The sequence below is a fragment of the Ochlerotatus camptorhynchus genome, unplaced genomic scaffold, assembly GCF_037179485.1.
Source record: "Ochlerotatus camptorhynchus isolate MF236.1 unplaced genomic scaffold, CSIRO-AGI_Acam_v1.1 ptg000099l, whole genome shotgun sequence".
Taxonomy (NCBI): domain Eukaryota; kingdom Metazoa; phylum Arthropoda; class Insecta; order Diptera; family Culicidae; genus Ochlerotatus; species Ochlerotatus camptorhynchus.
Genome location: NW_027040589.1, coordinates 1,063,098 through 1,084,228, shown reverse-complemented (window position 1 = coordinate 1,084,228; position 21,131 = coordinate 1,063,098). Strand labels below are relative to the sequence as shown.

General features: G+C 40.4%; 1 protein-coding gene and 1 long non-coding RNA gene across 3 annotated transcripts in view; one reads left to right on the top strand and one right to left on the bottom strand.

Annotated features, from left to right (window-relative positions):
• The first annotated feature begins 9,915 nt into the window (after positions 1–9,915).
• Positions 9,916–16,440, top strand: LOC135698980 (uncharacterized). Of its 2 annotated transcripts, none has more exons than XR_010517506.1 (2): positions 9,916–11,133; positions 14,967–16,440. It is a non-coding gene; the product is annotated as an uncharacterized LOC135698980 (long non-coding RNA). The 2 variants fall into 2 exon arrangements; XR_010517505.1 differs by lacking the exon at positions 9,916–11,133 and adding an exon at positions 13,905–14,195.
• A 1,031-nt stretch (positions 16,441–17,471) lies between these two features.
• The window catches only part of LOC135698965 (RNA-binding protein FUS), a 40,779-nt gene continuing 37,119 nt past the window's right edge, over positions 17,472–21,131 (bottom strand). The window contains exon 5 of the mRNA XM_065219130.1: positions 17,472–18,147. Within this exon, the coding sequence (XP_065075202.1) occupies positions 18,119–18,147 (29 nt within the window). The 3' untranslated portion in view covers positions 17,472–18,118. The remainder of the gene's footprint in view (positions 18,148–21,131) is intronic.

Sequence of the window (21,131 nt, the reverse complement as noted above, 5' to 3'; positions counted from 1 at the left end):
GGCTGGCGCTGCTTATAGCCTAGCTCTTCCAACAATCTCCGGAGCCAGGTTGCCTCCTGAGCCGCCTCAGATAGCGCAACGTACTCGGCTTCCATCGTCGACATCGCCACGCACGCTTGCTTTCGGCTAGCCCAACTCACGCTCGCTTCGCCTATCTGGAACACAAAACCGCTGGTAGACTTTCGATCGGTGATGTCGCCGGCCCAATCAGTATCACTGTACCCGACTAATTCCAAATTCTTCGTCCGATCGCTAGCCAATTTCAGTTGGTAGTCCTGAGTTCTGATCAAGTATCGGACAATACGTTTCAGTTCTAACCAGTTCCGCTGCATGGGACAGTTTATCTTGCGGCTCAAAATAGAGACTGCCGCTGATATATCCGGTCTTGAGTTCGTTGAGATGTAGAGAAGTGCACCGACTAATCTGTGATACTGCGTATTATCCGGAAGTTGCTCTCCACCATCCAGGCGGAAATAACCTGGATCCACCGGAAACTTCGACGGTTTGGCTTCCGTTAGACCGAATCGATCCGCTACTTCGCGAATCAAACATTTCTGGCTCAGCATATACATCCCATTACTGTCTTTCGTCACGTTATTACCGAGAAACTGCTTTATTTCCCCAAGAGCGGAAATCTTAAAATGCTTTCGCAGCGCATTCTCGACGACATCTATTTGACGTCCATCGCGGCATGCAAGGATCATGTCGTCAACATAAATCAAAAGATAAATCCACTAACCGTTCGACAGTTGCTTACTGAAGAGACAAGCATCCGCTTCCGTTTGCCGGAATCCTAGACCAATGAGTACTCCTTGATGGTCGCATTCCAGACTCTAGCGGCCTACTTGAGTCCGTAAATGCTGCGATCCAGTTTGCACACGAGCTCCTCCTTACCCGGCACCGAGTATCCTGGTGGATGGCGCATAAAAATTTCTTCTTGCAGCACTCCGTTCAGATAAGCATTCTTAACGTCCACATGTCGCACTTGAAGTTGCTTATGGCCCGCCACAGTCAATAGCACCCTGAACGTTTGCTGCAGTGCAACTGGTGCGTGAGCTTCATCGAAATCTTCACCGTAACGTTGTGCGTAGCCCTGAGCAACTGTTTGTCCACTTGAGTCCTTCTTCTGTTTAAACACCCACTTCGACCCGATTGCGTGACGCCCTTTTGGCAGAGGAACGAGCCTCCAAGTATCGTTCGAAAGTAGCGATTCATATTCACTGTCCATAGCCTTTAGCCATTCTTTCTTGTTAACACTTGCTACTGCTTCCTTATAGTTCCTTGGATCACGCTCCTCCATTTTTGCCACGCCCACAATATAGTTTTCAAGTTTCTTCGGTAAAGCACCCGCGGGCTTCGACCTTCTAGCACTCACTTCATCATCACTTTCTTCGCCTTCAGGCTCTTCTCATCCGAAAAATCAACAAATGGATCATCATCACTGATTCTTCGCATTCTTCTTGCTTGCTGTCATCGTCGAACATCTGCTCCGTCAATGGTCCGCTTGAGGACCGTTGCCGCTTGGGCTCAAGCTCCTCCTGCATCTCAACACCGAGTTCGAGAAACTTCGCATCTCGGCTGACTACAATCTTTCCGGTTTTCTTGTTCAGGAATCTGTACGCCTTTGATCCGCAGGCGTATCCGACGAACGTCAGCTTTTCAGCACGCCTCTCCAGCTTTCTGCGTTTGACGTCTGGAATGTACACATAAGCGTCACATCCGAACACTTTCAGTCCACTCAGGTCCGGTTTTTGGCCGTTCCACAGTTCCATCGGAGTTTTTCCCACTACCCTCGAAGGCAATCGATTCTGAATATATCCCGCTGCAGCAATTGCCTCTCCCCAGTACCGCTTCTCAAGTCCGGCGTCCAGCAGCATGCACACCGCCGTCTCCTGCAGGTACCTGTTCCGACGTTCGGCAACTCCATTTTGCTGAGGGGCATAGCCAGTGGTAAGCTCCATCCGAATACCTTCCTCACGATAAAACTGCTTAAGCTCCTTGTTTACAAATTCGGCTTCTCGATCCGATCGAATAACCTGCGGTTTCCTGCCAAACTGGTTTTCGACGAGTTTCACAAAGCTCCTGATGCACTCCTTTGCCTCCCCTTTGTTCTTCAACAGATATAGTACCAGATACCGACTGAAGTCGTCAATCAGCACCATAAAGTAACGGTTGCCTCCCGGGGTGACATTTGTCATCGGCCCACACAGATCCGTGTGAATGAGCTGCAGAGGCTGGGTGGTCTTTCGATCGGCTTGTTGGGGAAACGGCGGACGAAAAAACTTCCCCTCTAGACAGCATTCGCAGATGACCTTCTGCCCACAGTCCACCAACTTCATTCCCGTAGCCAACTGCTTTTTTACGATCCGATCCAGAACCGCTGGATCACGATGACCGAATCTTCTGTGCCATGTGTGCTGACAATTTACGGAATGGCACGCATTTGACACCGCTGCACATTTCTGGTCCTTCAGTACATAGAGTTCGCCGCTACGTTCACCGATCGCCACAACATTCTTCGCATTGTCAATAATTTCAACAGTATTCTGCTTGAAAAGCACGTCATAGCAATTATTCCATTTGCCATCACAACTTGAACACTATTCGACTCGTCCAGAGTATCGAAAAAGGTACCGCTACTTGTCATGTGGCATGACGCACCGCTATCCACGGTCCACGACACAAAAGCAAAAACACTTCGTATGTGAACGAGTAACGTAACTCTCTTCTTGCACGAGAAAACTCACCGGCTCCCATTCGGCGCTCGTAGCTTGCTTCACTTTGAACTTCCTTTGACCACCGTTGTTTGGCTTATTGCTTCCGGAAAATCCTGCTTCATCCTGTGACCCCTTCATTGCTTGCCACTTCCAACAGTCCTTTTTATAGTGGCCAGGCTGCTTGCAGAAGAAACACGTCAAGTTTGACTGCGTCGTGAGCTCCTGCATGCCACCGGATCCTTTTCCGTCCCTCTCGCACCGCTTGTGAAATTCATCCAAGAGTTTTGATTTGACGAGCTGCATGGTGATATCAGCATCTGGTCGTGCCTCCAATGCTGATGCCAGAAAGTGATACGACTCGGGCATACTGCGCAGCACCATGGCAACCTTCAGCTTCTCTTCCAGAGTAAGCCCAACATTCTGCAGACGTCCAAACAGCGTATCCATTTCGAGCAAATGTTTTTCTGCATCTCCGCCTTCCTGGAGCTTTGCATCGCACAGCCGTATCAACAGCGATAGCTGGGAAGTAGTCGTCGACTTCGCGTGGTATGCTTTAAGTGCATCCCAGACATCACGAGCAGAAGCACAATCACGGATGAGCGTGTACTGGCTCGGTTCCACACAGAGAGCGATTGTGGCTCGCGCTTTCCTGTCGGCTTTCCGCCAAGTGTCCGTCTCCGGCTCAGGTTTCACCTCATCCACAACAAACCAGCGATCTTCTCTCGTGAGAAGCATCTAAATTTCGAACTTCCACGTCGCATAGTTGTTGTTGTTGAGCTTGGCAAGGGTAAACTTTCCCGCTTCCGCCATTCCGCTCCACTAAACAAATTTCCCGACGAACGACACACGCTAACGACGAAAGAACACCGCCGCCACCACCACCGCGACGATCAACAAAACACTTTTACTTCTACCAGCGAGAACAATCCGTTTTTCCACGATCCACCTCTGGGCCCATAACCTGTTGGAACCAGGGAATGACCTAAACAGACTGGCACCACGAATCTGCGTCGGAATCGGTAGAAAAACACGGACAACCGGAGAACTGTTTTACACACGTGGATATTTAATGCGATTATTTTGGGGTTAGATACATGACAGATGAAAAATATAAAAAGCACAGTTTGTTTACTTTCTCTGCTGGTCCTGTGACTAGGGCTGTTGATATTCACCAGTGCATCAGCGCCCTGTGACTGGATACACCGACAATCTGCACGATACCAGTGAAGAGATTGGATACGTTTATTGGATCCGTTTCTTGGCACGGATGTTTTTTTGTAACTAGCGTAAGTGTGCCTGCGATTGCCTCCCGGGAGGCCGGTTCACCGTGTTCGGATGTCACGCTTTCATCGTGTAGTTCTATCGAGAGTCTCGACACCGTGTGCGATTTTGAACACGGTCCGGTTGGCAAATTAGCCGGGCAAAGTGCTGATAATGTGTCCGTCGCGAATTTTGGTGGTGATTCGGTGGTCGACGTTGCCGTGAATCAGCGAGTTTACGGCTTACAAAAGTGATCGTCTGCTGGTCAGTGTAATGCCGTGGATACAATTGTATGGCAAACTTTAAACATGAGCATTATTTATATAATAAATTATGAACACATCCCTGGTTTGGTTCTGATTTCGGCGTTGGTCGCGAGTTGATTCGGCCGGTAAGGGGCTGGCGTCGCGAGTGATTGGTGATGGAAAGTGGATGCAGTCCTTTTTTTCTCTGCTGAATCCCTCTAGAGTGTATTTCGTGGTTGATGGGGTTTGCTCTGCTGTGTGAGAGAACCGAAAGGCGAGAGTGCTGTTTTTAACACCGGTTGAAGAAGTAGCGGCAGCATATCTATTGGAGCTCTTCGAAATCATCGTGATGTCATGGATTCCTTTGCAACATATCGGGTGAGATCTTTCCTTTATTTTTCTCGTAATCCCATTTTATTGTTAGTCATGTTAGTTATACATCACACTTTACATTTACATCCTTACATTATTAGTAATTAGAGATAAAAATATATATTTGCTTAATATAACCTTGAAATTTCAGTGTTACATCCACTTGATATTGTGAGCTGAGGAAACATAGAGCTGCATCTTATTATATGTAAAATAATTATTATTTTCATTGCAGAATATCAACTATTTTATCTATATAAATTTATATTCATTATTGCATATTTAATGTTCTGATATCTTTCATTTCCCCATTACATATATTTTCATTATATAAATAAATACTGGGTTGGGAGGGAGCATCAGGGTATCATTTGACCTGGGACTGGACGATGGAGTGGTATAACAACCGGAGTCTAGGAGGGAATGAACACTATCATTTTCTTTATCCCACCGATTCGACTGTGGTGCTGTGAATTCTACTTCAACAGTTTCAGTGAGATTGACGTGCCCTTCTTTACAAACCATCCTGTAGGAAGCTTAATAAGTATTGCGAATTGTGTTATTCGATTTGTTGGATCGTATCGTTGGAAGGTGATTCTTAAATTCCCGTGGATTTCGTGTAAGTGTCTCTGCTTACGGGTCCGCACCTCCGTTTTTGGCCCTTCGTACAGCGATATTGTGAATTCAGATCGGTAGCTCAAATTGATCTTGCTATTAAGAGGAGCTGCATACAAAACAAGATCTTTGAAGGGATGGTGGCTACCTTACATACATACATATTTTCGCCACGATTAAGTGCATCCACTTTGATGTGATAGGGGAATTTACGTATTCTCGGCAATCTTATCAACTTCCACACTTCTATTAGCGTTTCCTCAGTAACACTCACACATATGACGTTTCTGTTTGTTTACATTTATTTGCTGCTAGCTATTCTATCCATTCCAATCGACAGAACTGTCCAAAACGGTTTGAATACGTTTTAAAGGCGCTCCAAACTTCTCAGGTGAGTGTGACTATTGTCGGCAGCCTCTTTTACTTCGGCCACCTTTCCGTTTAAACTGTGTGTTAACCAGCTGTTCTATTATCGGCAACTCGAAATCAGCCGTATTTTCATGTGCTTACGTTTCATTTGAAGAAACACCTGGCATAACAGGTTTTCTCAGTCGTAAAAATGTGTGAGGATTTAACCTGAAAGGCTAAGGAATCGTTTACATACATTCAGCGAAGTGTTTTAGTGAGAAAATACAGCGAAATTAACGTTTAAATTGTGGTTGCCGAAAACAGTCGATGGCTGCCGAAGCCATCATCTACCCTATAAAAATTAATTTTTTACTGTGTTGTTGGCCTTTTGTTGCCAAAGTTAGTGATGATTTAACCTCCGAAACCGAACAGAGTGTGTCTGTCGCGTCAAATCGTATACGACATCCATGGCCGCTTACGCTTGGCGTGTTCAGAGTTGGTGACAGCATCACGGATCACATTTTCCAGGAACACCTTCATCAAACACCTCGTAGATCAGACCGGAGATGCGTTTGATAACGCCACGATGAACCAGACGACGGGCGGCGGCTATCACGAAGAACCTTGCGATGACGCTTGGCGCCTCCTTTATGGGGTATTTACACTTATGCTTATGGGTCAGGGTGTCTACTCAATCCAAGGAATCAAATTCTCTGAGTTTTCCAGGTTTTTCCAGGTCGGATGAAAAAAATTCCAGGTGCATACAAATTATACACATTATTATTTTATCTGGTGTACACACTGCTTGCACATGTCGAAAGAACTGTCAATTTAGATTTCAAAACAAAACTGTATCAGGAATCAAAAGTAAATACTTCCATCATGAATTACCGGAAAATTGCTCTAGTTTCGGCAGACGTTATTTGCTTTTATTATTTTAAATAAAATGAGAAAGAGAAGGTGAACTTTGTGGAGTAGGAAATGGTTGCTCAGGAGGAACACCGGCAGGGATTTGGCTCATCTTGTCCATCAAGAGCTGCGATATGAAGATGATGGAATGGATTTCAAAACTTCGCCAGAATGTCGATACCAACTTTAGACAAGCTAGTGGGAAAAGTTCTCACTAGATATACATGATTCCTTGAGTTCTGAAAATTTCTGTTAACAACTCAATTCTGCAAGGTCTTCAAACCTTCTGACGTCCCTGAAGTTTTGTTTCTGTTCTCCGGTAAAATTTCTTTAAAGATCAACAATCTTTCCTGACAATCTGGAAATGTCTCGGTAGTTCTACAGATTTCTTTGAAGTTCTGTGTGTTCTTCAGAAGTCTGCAAATTTTCCTAAAAATCTACAAAGTTCCTGAATCCCTGAAGATTTAAGATCCTTGAAGATCAACAATTATCTTTAATGTTTACAACATTTCTAATAATCTACAAACTTCTCGAAAGTTCTGTAATTTTCTCTGCATTTTCATGAATTAAAAGATTATCTAGAAATTTTTGAGGACGTCCGGAAGTTTTAGGAAGTATTCTGAAGTTTTTCTAATTTTTCTGAAAATGTGCAAATATCTCTAAAGATCAGCGAGCTTACCTGAAGTTCTGTAAATGTCTTTCAAAATCCAAGAACCACAGTAAAATTCTGAAAATTTATTTAAACATCTGCTAATTTTTGAGTAGATTTACGATCTACCCTCTGAACTTTTCTGAAGTTTCTAAAATTTATTTCAAATTCTGTAAAGTTTTCTGAAGTACTGAATTTTTGCACTAAAGATCTACGAACTGCCCTGAAGTTCAATAAATTTCACAGTAGATCCAAAGATGAATACTAAGATGAAACTGTCGGAAGAAAAACTTTCTATTTTAGTGTCCTCTTTCACGGCCCCTTTCATCCAATCCCCCCGTATTCAAGGTAATTTTGTGGTATTGCTGCCCCCTCGGAAGAGATGAAATTTTGCGCTCATTTTTATCAAAACAATCACACCAAAATCAGAGATGTCCCATTTTTTAATTACTCGATTAACAACGAATCGATTATTTTTTGTTCGCTGTGCTGCCATTTTTCCACCAATGAGAGTGCAGCACATGTTTGAAACAATCGGTGATGATCCTGTGGAGATGTTAATGCTTATATCGGCATGATCTAACCGATTATAAATAGTTTACGAACCGAAACGTTAATCGATTAAACGATTATTCGAATAAAAATCGGCCATCACTAGATGAATGTGAAACTTCATTTCAAATTTAAGGCCGTACATAAATAATGATACAATTTGAAAGGGACCGGGGCTAATCACAAATTACGTCTCCATGGTAACTGAAATAAACACGAGTGTTCACCGGTTGGTAGATCTCCGAACTTTTCTAAAATTCTTTGAATTTCTTTGTGGATTCTTCATCTAAAGATCGGCGAACTTTCCCGAAAATCTGCGAGTTTAGCTGAAGTTTTGCAAATTTTTCTTAAAACGTACGAACTTTCTGACGTTTAGGAGACGGAAGTAGGCTGTGCCGGCGAACGGACGCGTTCGTTTTTGCTGTCAAGATGTTTTCTCGTGATTCCCCGTTCTGAAGTGCATTTAATGAAGAACAATCCCCAGTTTAGTTTTCGAGAAGTGGTAACGGAACCAACGGTTATGGCTCAGGTAAGGCCGGTACTTTTCCGAGACCTCTTCCATCCCGACAATTTGTGACGTTGCGAACAATTTCGGCCTGAGAACCCTTTCACATCGGGAAGCATCCGACCAACGGAAACATGGATGCCATCTCGAGAGCGGCAGAAGAACCAACAATCAATACGAAACTAACGATTTTAAATTGGCTCACCACTTTAGTAGCCTATTGGTCCCAAGCAAACGATTAACGTACCCTATTCTAGTTGAAATTCTATTACTACACTATGTTTGTTTTGATTCGCTATGAAAGTTTGACAGATAACATCAGGGGTGTGTGGATTCATGCAGAACATGCAGGGGTGAGTGAAATAGCTTGGGACTGCTTGGGACCGTTGTTCTGGTACTGAGTGAGCCAAAAATAATAATGATTTTCTTCGGGACCCAGTGGTCTTAGAGTTACCTCTATGGAAGAACCCAGTTTACGGACAGTCAACTAAATTGGTGAGTTCGTTCCAGTTTAATATTTTTTTTTGACATATACTTAGGTAGGGTAGGATGGTCTAGGACGCGCCCTGGGATGAATTCTGCCACGTGGAATCCCGGAACTGGTAGTGAGAGTGCGGCGAGGAGCCACGTGTGGCCGTTTTGGTCTCGCCTATGTATTTATAAACATTACTTACATTGGCTTTCCTTCGAGTACGGGCAAGGTAATCGACGAGCAAAGACCTATCTCTAAATGTTCTGCTGTTTTAAATAGAGTTAAAATAAAATTTTGAAAAGATTTTCAAAGAAATAAAATTCTCCGGATAAGCTCAAAGATGCAAAGTGGGATTCCAATTAAATTCTTAGAAGGGGTTGCAAGGAAATTCCACAAAGAATTCAACGGTAATTATTACGCGGAGTGTTTTTTTTTTTTTGTTGTTTATTTCTGAACAATTTCAAGATAATTCAGAGCAGAATTCCAAGTTAATTCTGGAATTGATATCATGAGAATTTTGAACAATGAAAAATTAAAACCCCGAAAAAGAATGCACTTTACATCTTAAATTGATTCTAATTGATTAAACACATCAGCTATTTCGAACAAAACTTCGAAAACCGTTTTCTCGTGATTCAAGGCTCGCCTACGCAAACTAACACTATCTTTGGGTTGGGGAAAGATTCCCCTATCCGATGATACCGGTAATTTGCGTTCGATTGTCGAGGAAAGAATAATCAACGTTTGGTTTATAAAAGTTGATAGGACCTTTTCAATTGTTGGTCTACAATATATTGAATTCCGCTTATAGATCGAAATTCTATCCGCCACTTTTTTTTTTTTATATCTTTATTAAGGAATCCGCCAGACTATGAATATAGTGACTATAGATAATGCTGCTCCTGCTCCTGCGCTCACCACGCCGTCCGAAGCGTTTTTATATCTTTTCATGTTAAAGTAGAATAATGTGCAACCAAGTGGTGCTCGATTATGGCGACTGGGTTTGGGAAGAACGTTTATTTCATGAAAACAGTGATAACATTATCACTTTTTATTTGTACATTGAACAATGCTTAACATTACCACTATTTAATAGTTTCTAATAGTGATAAAACTATTGAAATTGGTTCAGAGGCAGCTGAGTTATTAATGTTCAAAATCTTTCATAATTTGGTTACATGATCCATTTTTGGTTTTCACAAAGTGCACCCCCGTATAGAAATCACAAACATAGTCCAACGTTTGAGCAGTCAAAATACCGGGTTGCCAAATATGCCATTATTTACAAAAAAAGTCAGTTCGATGACTGGGCACTCTCGGCACACTGAGAAAAATGTTGCTACAAAATAAATGTGTAGAGTGACTACCCTTGGATTGAAATATAAGACAAACAAATAAAAAGGAAGAGTCTCAACCGATGGTCTCGTGTTTCCTAAGCTGGATCAAAATGCAGCACCATTTCTTCAATCCAAATAGCCATGGTGAGGTTTTTCCCTGCTACATCACGCTTGCTAGTCCCATCCCATTGCTATCGGAGTGGTGTCATCAATGGAATTCTTTCAATCATCAGAAACAATCAAATATGTTTTGCTTTTTGGTAGTCTTTATTCATTTTCATTCAAACCTTAAAGCTAGAGTGCACAACATTGTGCTCGTTCATTACCTTTTGTTTCTCGTAAACTAGGATAAACTATAGAATTTCTTCGAAATTTCAGTGGTTAGATTTTGGTTTTAAGACGCAAACTAGGATAAACTATAGAATTTCTTCGAAATTCCAGTGGTTGGATTTTTCTTTTAAGACGCAAACTAGGATAAACTATAGAATTTCTTCGAAATTCCAGTGGTTAGATTTTTCTTTTGAGACGCAAACTAGGATAAACTATAGAATTTCTTCGAAATTACAGTGGTTACCTTTTTTTTAAGACGCAACTAGGATAAACTATAGAACTTCTTCAAAATTTCAGTTATTAGATTTTTTTGTTAAGACGCAAACTACGGAAGCATCCCAAGGAGGTCAAATCGGAGGAAAATATATGAAGGGAAAGTGGGTTTCTGTATAGAGGAAACTGCAGCCAGCTGTTGTAAGGTGCGAGCGTACGGTTATGATATTGAAGTAGAATGAAATAAATCAGGGAAAACATGTCAGAAGGGTATAACTCGAAACGTAAACAATGACTTTGAACGTCGATTTCTCTTGAATGACCGCACAACCCACAGAATCTGACTACACCAGCTCATAGAACAAACATTTCTCTGTCAGATGATTTAGTTAGTTTGAATGGGTGTATTGTCATTCGTAAGAAACCGACGATCCAAGTCACCGTTTACGCTTCGACTTAGACCCTTCTGACATGTTTCCCCTGAAATATGCCATGTGGGATATATGGATTTGGGATTTTCGATCTTTTCCGTGGTTGAGAATGGTTGTTTTTCGCAAAAAACGAATTTCTAAAACATATCCGAAATTACAGAGCGTTGGGTATCGTTGGGTGTTGCAATCAAATTTTGGTCGACTTAAACTTGACGCATTTCTTGTAATCGAGCATTTAAAAAAAAAAAAACCTGAACACCCCTCATTGTGTAGGTGTATACATCTTGTATGTTCACCTCAGAATTCTGACTATTTTATCGTTTGTTTTCATCTTTACATCTTTTGATACTACTGCATCGAACACCGAATCCGTCTTAACTAAAATTAGTTCCGATCGTTGGGCCTTCAGGCAAATAAACTAGACTGGTAATAAGTGAAAGGTCATAATAGAAAACTTGTTGCAATGCAATCGGATCGGGAGCAACAAGTTTTCGGTAGCACTAAGGGCAATAAACGCCGGCGGGAATATTCGATTCCCGTTAATTGAAAAGCGACGGGATGGATAATTAGTGACAAAGTAGATTTAAGAATCATATAAAAATAAAAAGGAGCGTAGGCTCCAGGTCTTACATCACAACTAAATTGTGTTTCATCAAAAATCACACGCCACAATTTGGTGGCAGCGGAAATCGTCAACTTGAAAAATATGAATGTCCAATTACTAAATATCGAACATTCATTTTCTATATGGAAAGCGATAATTATAACAATTTGTGTAATTATTCTGGCAATTTTAAGTTTTAAACTCTTTCGTCGCTTAAAACTTAAATTTAGGGGGGAGGAAATGACTCTGCTCCAGCACAAGAACGGCAAACATTAACAGTAGTTTTCACAGACACAGATCCAGACGAAACGCCTCAAGAGACCAATACTCCAGAAGGTAGTGACTCCAAATCGCGATGATAAACAAAATACGACGGCCAAAGCGCGATCCCGGAGGCTGTACACGACGATGCTGACGAAGTTTGACTGCGTGGTAATGGACGACGAAACCTACGTCAAAGCCGACTACAAGCAGCTTCCGGGACAGGAGTTTTATACGGCAAAAGGAAGGGGAAAGGTAGCACATGAAACTGTCAAAGTTCGCAAAGAAATATCTGGTTTGGCAAGCCATCTGTACCTGTGACTTTAAAAGCAGCATTTTCATAGCTTCCGGGACTGTCAACCAAGAAATTTACGTGAAAGAGTGTTTGAATAAACGTCTGCTGCCTTTCCTGAAGAAACACGGTTGTTCCGTACTGTTTTGGCCGGATTTGGCATCTTGCCATTACGGTAAAAAGGCCATGGAGTGGTACGCCGCCAACAACGTGCAGGTGGTTCCCAAGGACAAGAACCCTCCCAACACGCCAGAGCTCCGCCCAATTGAGAAATACTGGGCTATTGTCAAGCGGAACCTAAAGAAGACCAAAAAAAAACTGCTAAGGGCGAGCAGCAGTTCAAGGCAAACTGGCTTTCTGCGGCGAAGAAGGTGGACAAGGTGGCTGTACAAAATCTGATGGCAGGGGTCAAGCGTAAGGCCCGGCAATTCGGATTTGGAAAAGCGGAAGCCTAACTGAATATTTTTCCTGAATTTTATACTAATTGAACTTGAAAAGGAAATTTAATTTGATTTTTTAAATAAACGATTTCACCGATTTACACGCGTTTTCCCTTGACCAAATTTTGACCGTATCACCCTTTACTAACTAAAACAAAACAGCCAAGAAAATCGAAAATAATAGGGGAAGCGAGATTCTAAATTTAATAATAAGAATCAAAATCAAAGTCAAAAGTAAATAAAAACAAATTATAAAATTAATATTTATTAAACACCATATAGGTCTAAAAAACCAAAATGTACAGAAAGAATTACAAAAATTTCAAAAACTAGATGCGTCCTGAATGGGCTAATTGGCATACGGTAGATGAGAAACATACCAAGGAAGTTGACAGGAGGAATAAAGAAATAAAAAATCCGAACCCGATTATAAACTAGTTGCAGCAATCAATGAATTGGTCCAGAAATGGAGGCCCCAGTTCATGAAAGAAATAGGATATATCCCAAAAACATGGGAAGAACTGGTAAATAGAGGAACCAGAATAGATTAAATAAGAACAAGATAAAAAATAAATAAAAATAAATAGGAAATTAAAGCTGAAGGGGCTACTGCGGAGGTGGAAAAAACGCGAAAGGAGAAGCTGAAGAAACGGCTGGATGATGACATCGAGGCACGCGATGAAATAGTCATGCTTGTAAACAATGATGTCCTGAATAAACAACAGATTTTACAAAGAAAACGGTACGTGTTGCAGAATCTTTTCTAGGATTCATCCAGATCAACCTGAAAGACGCTGAGAGCTTAGTTGGGACCATTTTGAGCCAGTTGGACCCATCATGCTAGGAAAAGGTCACGAGTTGATAATCTACATGACGTCTTTATTCGAGCTATGAACTCATCTGATCCTTTGATAAGTTCAATAAATCTAGGTAATAGAATCCGAAAGCAGGTATCACTTGAATATCCAGATGTTGTGAAATCACTTTTAGTATTCGAAGATCTTGACAGCTCTGAAAATATAAACACTGAAGGCAATGCACTACACGGTAACCGCAAAATACCCAATAATGACTACAAAGTAAGCATTTTCGAGGGAAACTGGGACTACCCATTAAATGAGTAAAATTTTACCCATTTATGAGTAATTACAACTACAAAAACAAGTAGTAAGTAGTCATTTTTGAATAACAAATACTCATAAATGGGTAATATTTTTACTCATTTAATGGGTAGTCCCAGTTTCCCTCGAAAATGCTTACTTTATAGTCATTATTGGGTATTTTGCGGTTACCGTATAGATATGCATTGCAGCGGTGAACGGCCGTTAAAAAAAAAAAAAAAACAACGTGTTTGTTGTTTGGCAAATTGCAAATTGAGCAAGTGATAAAACAAAAGTTTTCATGTCTTATCATCACAACGTTAGTATCGCTCGAAACGATATCACACGCCACACAGGTCTTACATCACAACTAAATTGTGTTTCATCAATATCACACGCCACACATGTTTCCCCTGAAATATGCCATGTGGGATATATGGATTTGGGATTTTCGATTTTTTTCCGTGGTTGAGAATGGTTGTTTTTCGCAAAAAACGAATTTCTAAAACATATCCGAAATTACAGAGAGTTGGGTATCGTTGGGTGTTGCGATCAAATTTTGGACAACTTAAACTTGACGCATTTCTTGTAATCGAGCATTTAAAATAAAACCTGAACACCCCTCATTGTGTAGGTGTATACATCTTGTATGTTCACCTCAGAATTCTGACTATTTTATCGTTTGTTTTCATCTTTACATCTTTTGATACTACTGCATCAAACACCGGTAGAAAAAAGGTGCGTGTCAGAACCTGGACAAACTGTTTAAGAGGCAGCTTATAGGCCTCCCTTGTAGACACCACATACATGAACTGCTACACTTGGCAAAGCTTTTAAAATTCTGAAATTTGAAACGTCAAAGTCTCCAAATGTTGAGATTTTTAAGGAATTCCAATCAACATGGCACATTTTGGAAAAGACTTCATACCACTTAGGTATGGATGATGATTTTTTTAAAATAGCTATTTCGGAAATAGAAAGATTGGCGTTATTGGAGTTTTATGAAAAACAAATTTGAGAGCAACACGACCGTGGTGATTACCGAGAGGTTCTACAACTTGCCATTTTATATTTGGGTGGTAATTGAAGTGTTCGGGGAACGTTTGTCAACAGCCAGGAGGCCTGGATCGGAGGGAAATCAAAGCCGGAAACCGAAGCGAACTCAAAAATAGTGGCTAGCGGTTTCAGGCGGAACCCCATCCTCTCCGTCCGAGATGTCGCAAACAAGATGGTCGGGTCGACGTTAACACGCAAACTAGGATAAACTATAGAATTTCTTCGAAACTTCAGTGGTTGGTGAGTTATTAAAATCAGCTCTACGCAAACTAGGATAAACTATAGAATTTCTTCGAAATTTCAGTGGTTTTATGTTCGACGCAGCTGAATGTGATATCGATAGAAAGTTTCGTTGATCTCGTCTGCTCAGAGAGGGCTTTCCACCGTGTGAACAGCTGCGACAGCCACCTGGTTTCCCAACCACACCCCCCTCCGAGCAGACTTGGCAAAAAACGAATTTCTAAAACATATCCGAAATTACAGTGTATTGGACGGAGGGGACATTACCGGTCCAGAGACCGGTCGCAGATGTAGAAGTTATTGAAATTATTGAAATTACAGAGGTTTGTATATGTGGCAAAATGTTGCCATCTGCTATAACCGTTAGGGATATTCTCTCTTGCACCCCCCTTAGAGATCCATATGCGCATAGACGCAAGTTTTAGGATTAGGGAGATAAGGTCTAGAAAAAGAGAGTGAGAATAACTGTTAAACCCCGTACAGACTATGGCTTATATCATGTAATATAGGCTGTCTTGCAATGAGCACTCATACATCTAGTTTTCACTGGAAATCCTATGTATGAGTGCTCATTGCAAGGCAGCCTATATTATATGATACTTCAACAATATCACACGTCACAATTTTGGCAAAAAAAAAATTCAAGAATTTTGTTTCGCCTTTTTAAGTTAGGTCCAAATTCTCCTACCGCTGGAAAAAACGAATTTCTAAAACATATCCGAAATTAGAGTGGTTTGGTATGATGTTGTAAATATTCTAAAACGACCTAGTTTTGAAGACATCCACAGGATTCATTTTAACGACTTAGACTGGATAAAGACGGTATTCCCCGGTGGGGAATTCCAGCCATGGCATGCGGCGATATTTGACACCGAGAGCCATAACCCCCTCTTTCGAGGGGTGCAAAAAACGAATTTCTAAAACATATCCGAAATTAAAGTGGTTTGGTAAGACTTGTTTTTCGCAAATATTCTAAAACGACCTAGTTTTGAAGACATCCACAGGATTCACTTTTAACTTTAACGCGGCTTAGACATAAGACTTTCGCAAATATTCTAAAACGACCTAGTTTTGAAGACATCCACAAGACTCTTTTGTTTGAACTACTAACTAAGACTGGAGACTTTGCCCCTCTTTCGAGGGGCGGCAAAAAACGAATTTCTAAAACATATCCGAAATTAGAGTGGTTTGGTAAGACTTTGTTTTTTCACAAATATTCTAAAACGACCTAGTTTTGAAGACATCCACAGGATTCACTTTTAACTTTAACGCGGCTTAGACATAAGACTTTCGCAAATATTCTAAAACGACCTAGTTTTGAAGACATCCACAAGGCTCTTTTGTTTGAACTACTAAGACTGAGACTTAACCCCTCTTTCGAGGGGTGGGCAAAAAACGAATTTCTAAAACATATCCGAAATTAGAGTGGTTTGGTAAGACTTGTTTTTCGCAAATATTCTAAAACGACCTAGTTTTGAAGACATCCACAAGACTCATTTGTTTAAAACGGTTAGACTACAAAGACTGAGACTTTACCCCTCTTTCGAGGGGTGGCAAAAAACGAATTTCTAAAACATATCCGAAATTAGAGTGGTTTGGTAAGACTTTTTTTTCGCAAATATTCTAAAACGACCTAGTTTTGAAGACATCCACAGGATTCACTTTTAACTTTAACACGACTTAGACAGTAAGACTTTCGCAAATATTCTAAAACGACCTAGTTTTGAAGACATCCACAAGAATCATTTGTTTGAACTACTAAGACTGAGACTTTGCCCCTCTTTCGAGGGGGCGACAAAAAACGAATTTCTAAAACATATCCGAAATTAGAGTGGTTTGGTAAGACTTTGTTTTTTTCACAAATATTCTAAAACGACCTAGTTTTGAAGACATCCGCTGGACTCACTTTGACGTTCAAGACTCCAGGGCCCATGGCCCGGGCACGTAGCAGTATTTCTCGCGTCACTTTGCAAATAGACCAATCTACATTGATCGATTCTCTTCATCGACTCTCTCTCTCTTTCTTTCGTTAATAACTTGGCAGCATTCATATTTCGGGATAATTTTTCTTCATAGCCTTCTAACTATACGAACTGCAGAACATGTTTTTGAAGCCAATTTATCAACGAAACGAGAGTCGCTGAAGAGAATCGATCAATGTAGATGGGTCTTTTTTGAAAGGTGACGCGAGATTTCACTGTTTGTGCAAAATTTTCGTAAAAAACGAATTTCTAAAACATATCCGAAATTAAAGTGGTTTGGTATGATGGTTGTAAATATTCTAAAACGACCTAGTTTTGAAGACATCCGCAGAGTTCATTTAGTTGTGTTTACACGCTAAGACAATTCCCCTCTTTCGAGGGGCGGCAAAAAACGAATTTCTAAAACATATCCGAAATTAGAGTGGTTTGGTAAGACTTGTTTTTCGCAAATATTCTAAAACGACCTAGTTTTGAAGACATCCACAGGATTCATTTTGTTTTCTTACATTTACACACTTATGCCAGGGACAATACCCGTGACAAAATTTTCGTAAAAAACGAATTTCTAAAACATATCCGAAATTAGAGTGGTTTGGTATGATGTTGTAAATATTCTAAAACGACCTAGTTTTGAAGACATCCGCAAGGCTCATTTGTTTTAACTACTAAGACTTAGCCCATTATGTTTGGACTGCTAAACTACTAAGACTGAGACTGTGCCCCTCTTTCGAGGGGCGGCAAAAAACGAATTTCTAAAACATATCCGAAATTATAGTGGCTTGGTAAGATTTAACGAAAATATTCTAAAACGACCTAGTTTTGAAGACATCCACAGGATTCATTTTAACGTTAAGACGTTGTCTAGAGCGTACCTCTTAAGGGGGTAGAAACGTATTACTAAAACATTAACCGTAATGCTCATAGTATCGGTTGCAAGACATCTGCAAAGTCATGTTACCTCATGTCTGGCGAAATGATGATGATTCGGCAATAGCTCTCCAGACGCCACCGCGGCGGCGGCCGATGACTGCAGGTGTGTGTAAGCTTGCCATACCGGCAGTGCGCAGTAGTGTGCGTTTCATGCACGCCCTAGTTGACTTTCTCGCCGCATCGACATCCTGCTGATCTACCGGCAAAAGTAGTTCCAATTTTTGTTTGAATTGCCCCCATCGTAATCCATTCCGGCTTCTAGCCACTGGCATTCCGACGCTTGGAAGCTATTGGAAGAAAATGGAAAAAAATGCAAGGCGTTAGTAATGCACGGCAAACGGTAAATTGAACGAATTTTAAATTTCAAAATGGCTGACACTAATCTCACATGGTTCGAGCTTGAATCTAGTGGAAAAACTAACTAAGCTGTTTGAAAGCATTTTTATATAAAACGTCTAGCAAAAATATACTATTCAAATTGTTTTACCTAATCAATTTTCTGTAGAATCACTGCAGTGCTACACACTTATCGCTTCCATCACGAACACACTAGCAACATCCGGTGATGATGGCGTACGGCAGCCATCTTTGCAAATTTCAGTGGAACAGCGTGGCAGGAATCTTCTCGAACTATTGCTACCCGTTTTCAGCCATTTTTTGGCGTAAAATTATGACTATTCGTAATTGATTAACACCAATAGTCGCTGCAGTCTAATTTTTTGCAGTTTACGGCCATTTTCATCGACTTTCAAGCTCTCATACTGTGCGTCACTTTTTCTGCCGGTTCCTGACTTTATCGATTTTGTACTTTCTTCGTCCTCAGAAACAGAAGCAATTTTCTTCTAACCACTCAGATCTTGCCGTTTGAAAGCTTATATAATCACATTTTACTACTTTCACTGTCAAGCCTAAACTTGGGTAGCCCTCCACCAAGAGGAACTACCTTCCACTGTGCTACTGCTGCTAGGCAGCGTCGTGATGATGTGTGCACTCCTTTGCCGTCGAAAACCGAATGATGCTGAATACCAGCCCGAATGGGCTATTTATTTCGTTTCTTCGTGCGCGTTCGGTTCGTATTCAGCAACCGTTCGGGTTTATACCGCGACGGACGAGAGGTACCTACACCAATACCATCGCAGGCAGATCGAACACCGCAGTGCTCGCATTGTGACGCTGCTGGGTACAAATCCAGACGAACTTTTCCATGCTGTTGTCGTGTGTCGCTACCTAACCTCTAGCATCAGTGCATACATGTCCTAACAACAAGGGATGTCCAATATTTTTACGAGTCAGTTTTTTTTTTCAACTTATCATTCGCTGATATTTGATTAATTCTATAATGCGATTCTTTACTCAAGTATGCCATTCGATGTCTTAAATCGAAAAAAATATTGCTTAATATTAACTCGCTGGATTCAGATTTGTTATCAAATTTTGATTGCATCTAGGTAACAGTAATTTTGCAAATCGGATAAAAGACGTTCCTTATGATTTGAACCTCAATCAGGGTGGTGACTCATTAATGAAAAATAAATTCCCTGATTTTCCAGTCATTTTCCTTGAAAAAAATCCAGACAGGGCACGCTTACCGATTAAAGTTTAATTCGTGAATCAGTTTTGACTTTACTGGAAATGTGTTGCTTAATGATAATTACAAAGTAAATTATGAAGATCGTCTTCCATTAATAATCGAGCCTATAATACAAGGCATCATTGTTTCCTATGGATTCTACTATTTTAAATTACGCTATCAAAAGTCCCATACCGTAGCTATAGAAAATCCACTAGAACACCTGCCCTTTAGAAACCCATTCAAATGTTCTAGGAAGATTTCGAGAACATACTGCACGGAGTGTTGTTCGTAATATACTTTAAAATTTGATATTTGATATGGTGAATAAATATTACAACCAATTGCTAATCCTATACGACGAATTTAATTAACACTCCGAACACGATGCCTCCGGTAAAATGTGTAACGTTAAACCTGCAATGATTGAAAAATCTTAGGTCAGCCATTTATTGACGAATTTCAAAATTTATTGACGCCATTGATTGAGCAATGATATTTCAAACATTGACGCCATTGATTTAGCAATGATTTTTCAAACATTACCAAATTGTAGTTGCACATTTTACCGGAGGCATCGTGTTCGGAGTGTTAATATACTTGATAATCATATAGATTCAAATATCTCTGAATAAAATGATAGATCTCAAATCTACAATCAAGTTTAGATTATAAAGTAAAAAAGTCTATCAAACTTGGATCGTGATATTTTTTCGCAGTCCAGGATCATAAAAAAAAATAAAAATTCAGGACATTGAACATTCTTCTTAATTTGGGATATTGAACTTGTTTACAAGTTGGAATATCATTAAACTTGCACCAAGCTCGAGATTTTTGTATCTTTTTGAAATTCAAGACCATGATTTGAAAGTTTCTTTTACTCTAAGGAGTTACCTGTTTCCAACTTCGAGATCCGATAAATTTCAAATGGCCCACAACCAGTGCCAGATTTAGGATCCGGGAGGCTTGCTAACAAAGTTTGAATCTCAAATGCGCGATTATTGTATGTTTCCGCTTACCATTTTCGTATGAAATTTTTTTTTAATAAATCCGACGAAAATCAATACGCCTTTTTAATGCACCATCAACGTAGAGTGCGCTACGCGACTTCGAGAGGAAACGTCAACCAAACCGTTGGTTTACATCAGGATAACTATTTTTCACAACGCAAATTAAAGCATTTTTCATTCGACATCTTGGCAATCGGTAATTGTCTTATTGTACGATTTTTCACAGAACTGATTTGTACCTTAACTATCCACACACAAGAAATCCGGAAGATCATAACCACTAAGACACTTTTCTAATTTTCAATTTTTCGCAACAAAAATATTCCTGTACACTAGCAGGATCTTTGCAAAAACGATACAGAATTAAATTTTTCAACTGTAGATTAAGTTTTGGAGCATCTCAGATGAATCAATTAATCAGGAAAAGTAAAAAAGTGTTCCGCTCCCTATGCCTCAAGGCAAAAATTTATGCTCACAACACTCTTTTTGACGTCCTCCTATTCACCACCAGAGGTTGAATCGATCGTTTAGTTCCCATTAAAAAGGCCTATTAAGATACGGAATCTACATTTCGCCATAAAACAAAATTTAAAAAAAAAATACTGTGATTCGGGGTAAAATTGGTTGGTTGATGATAGATATCAAGAGAAATCTTGGAAGCATTTCATTATAAGACTCCAATGGCAGCTTT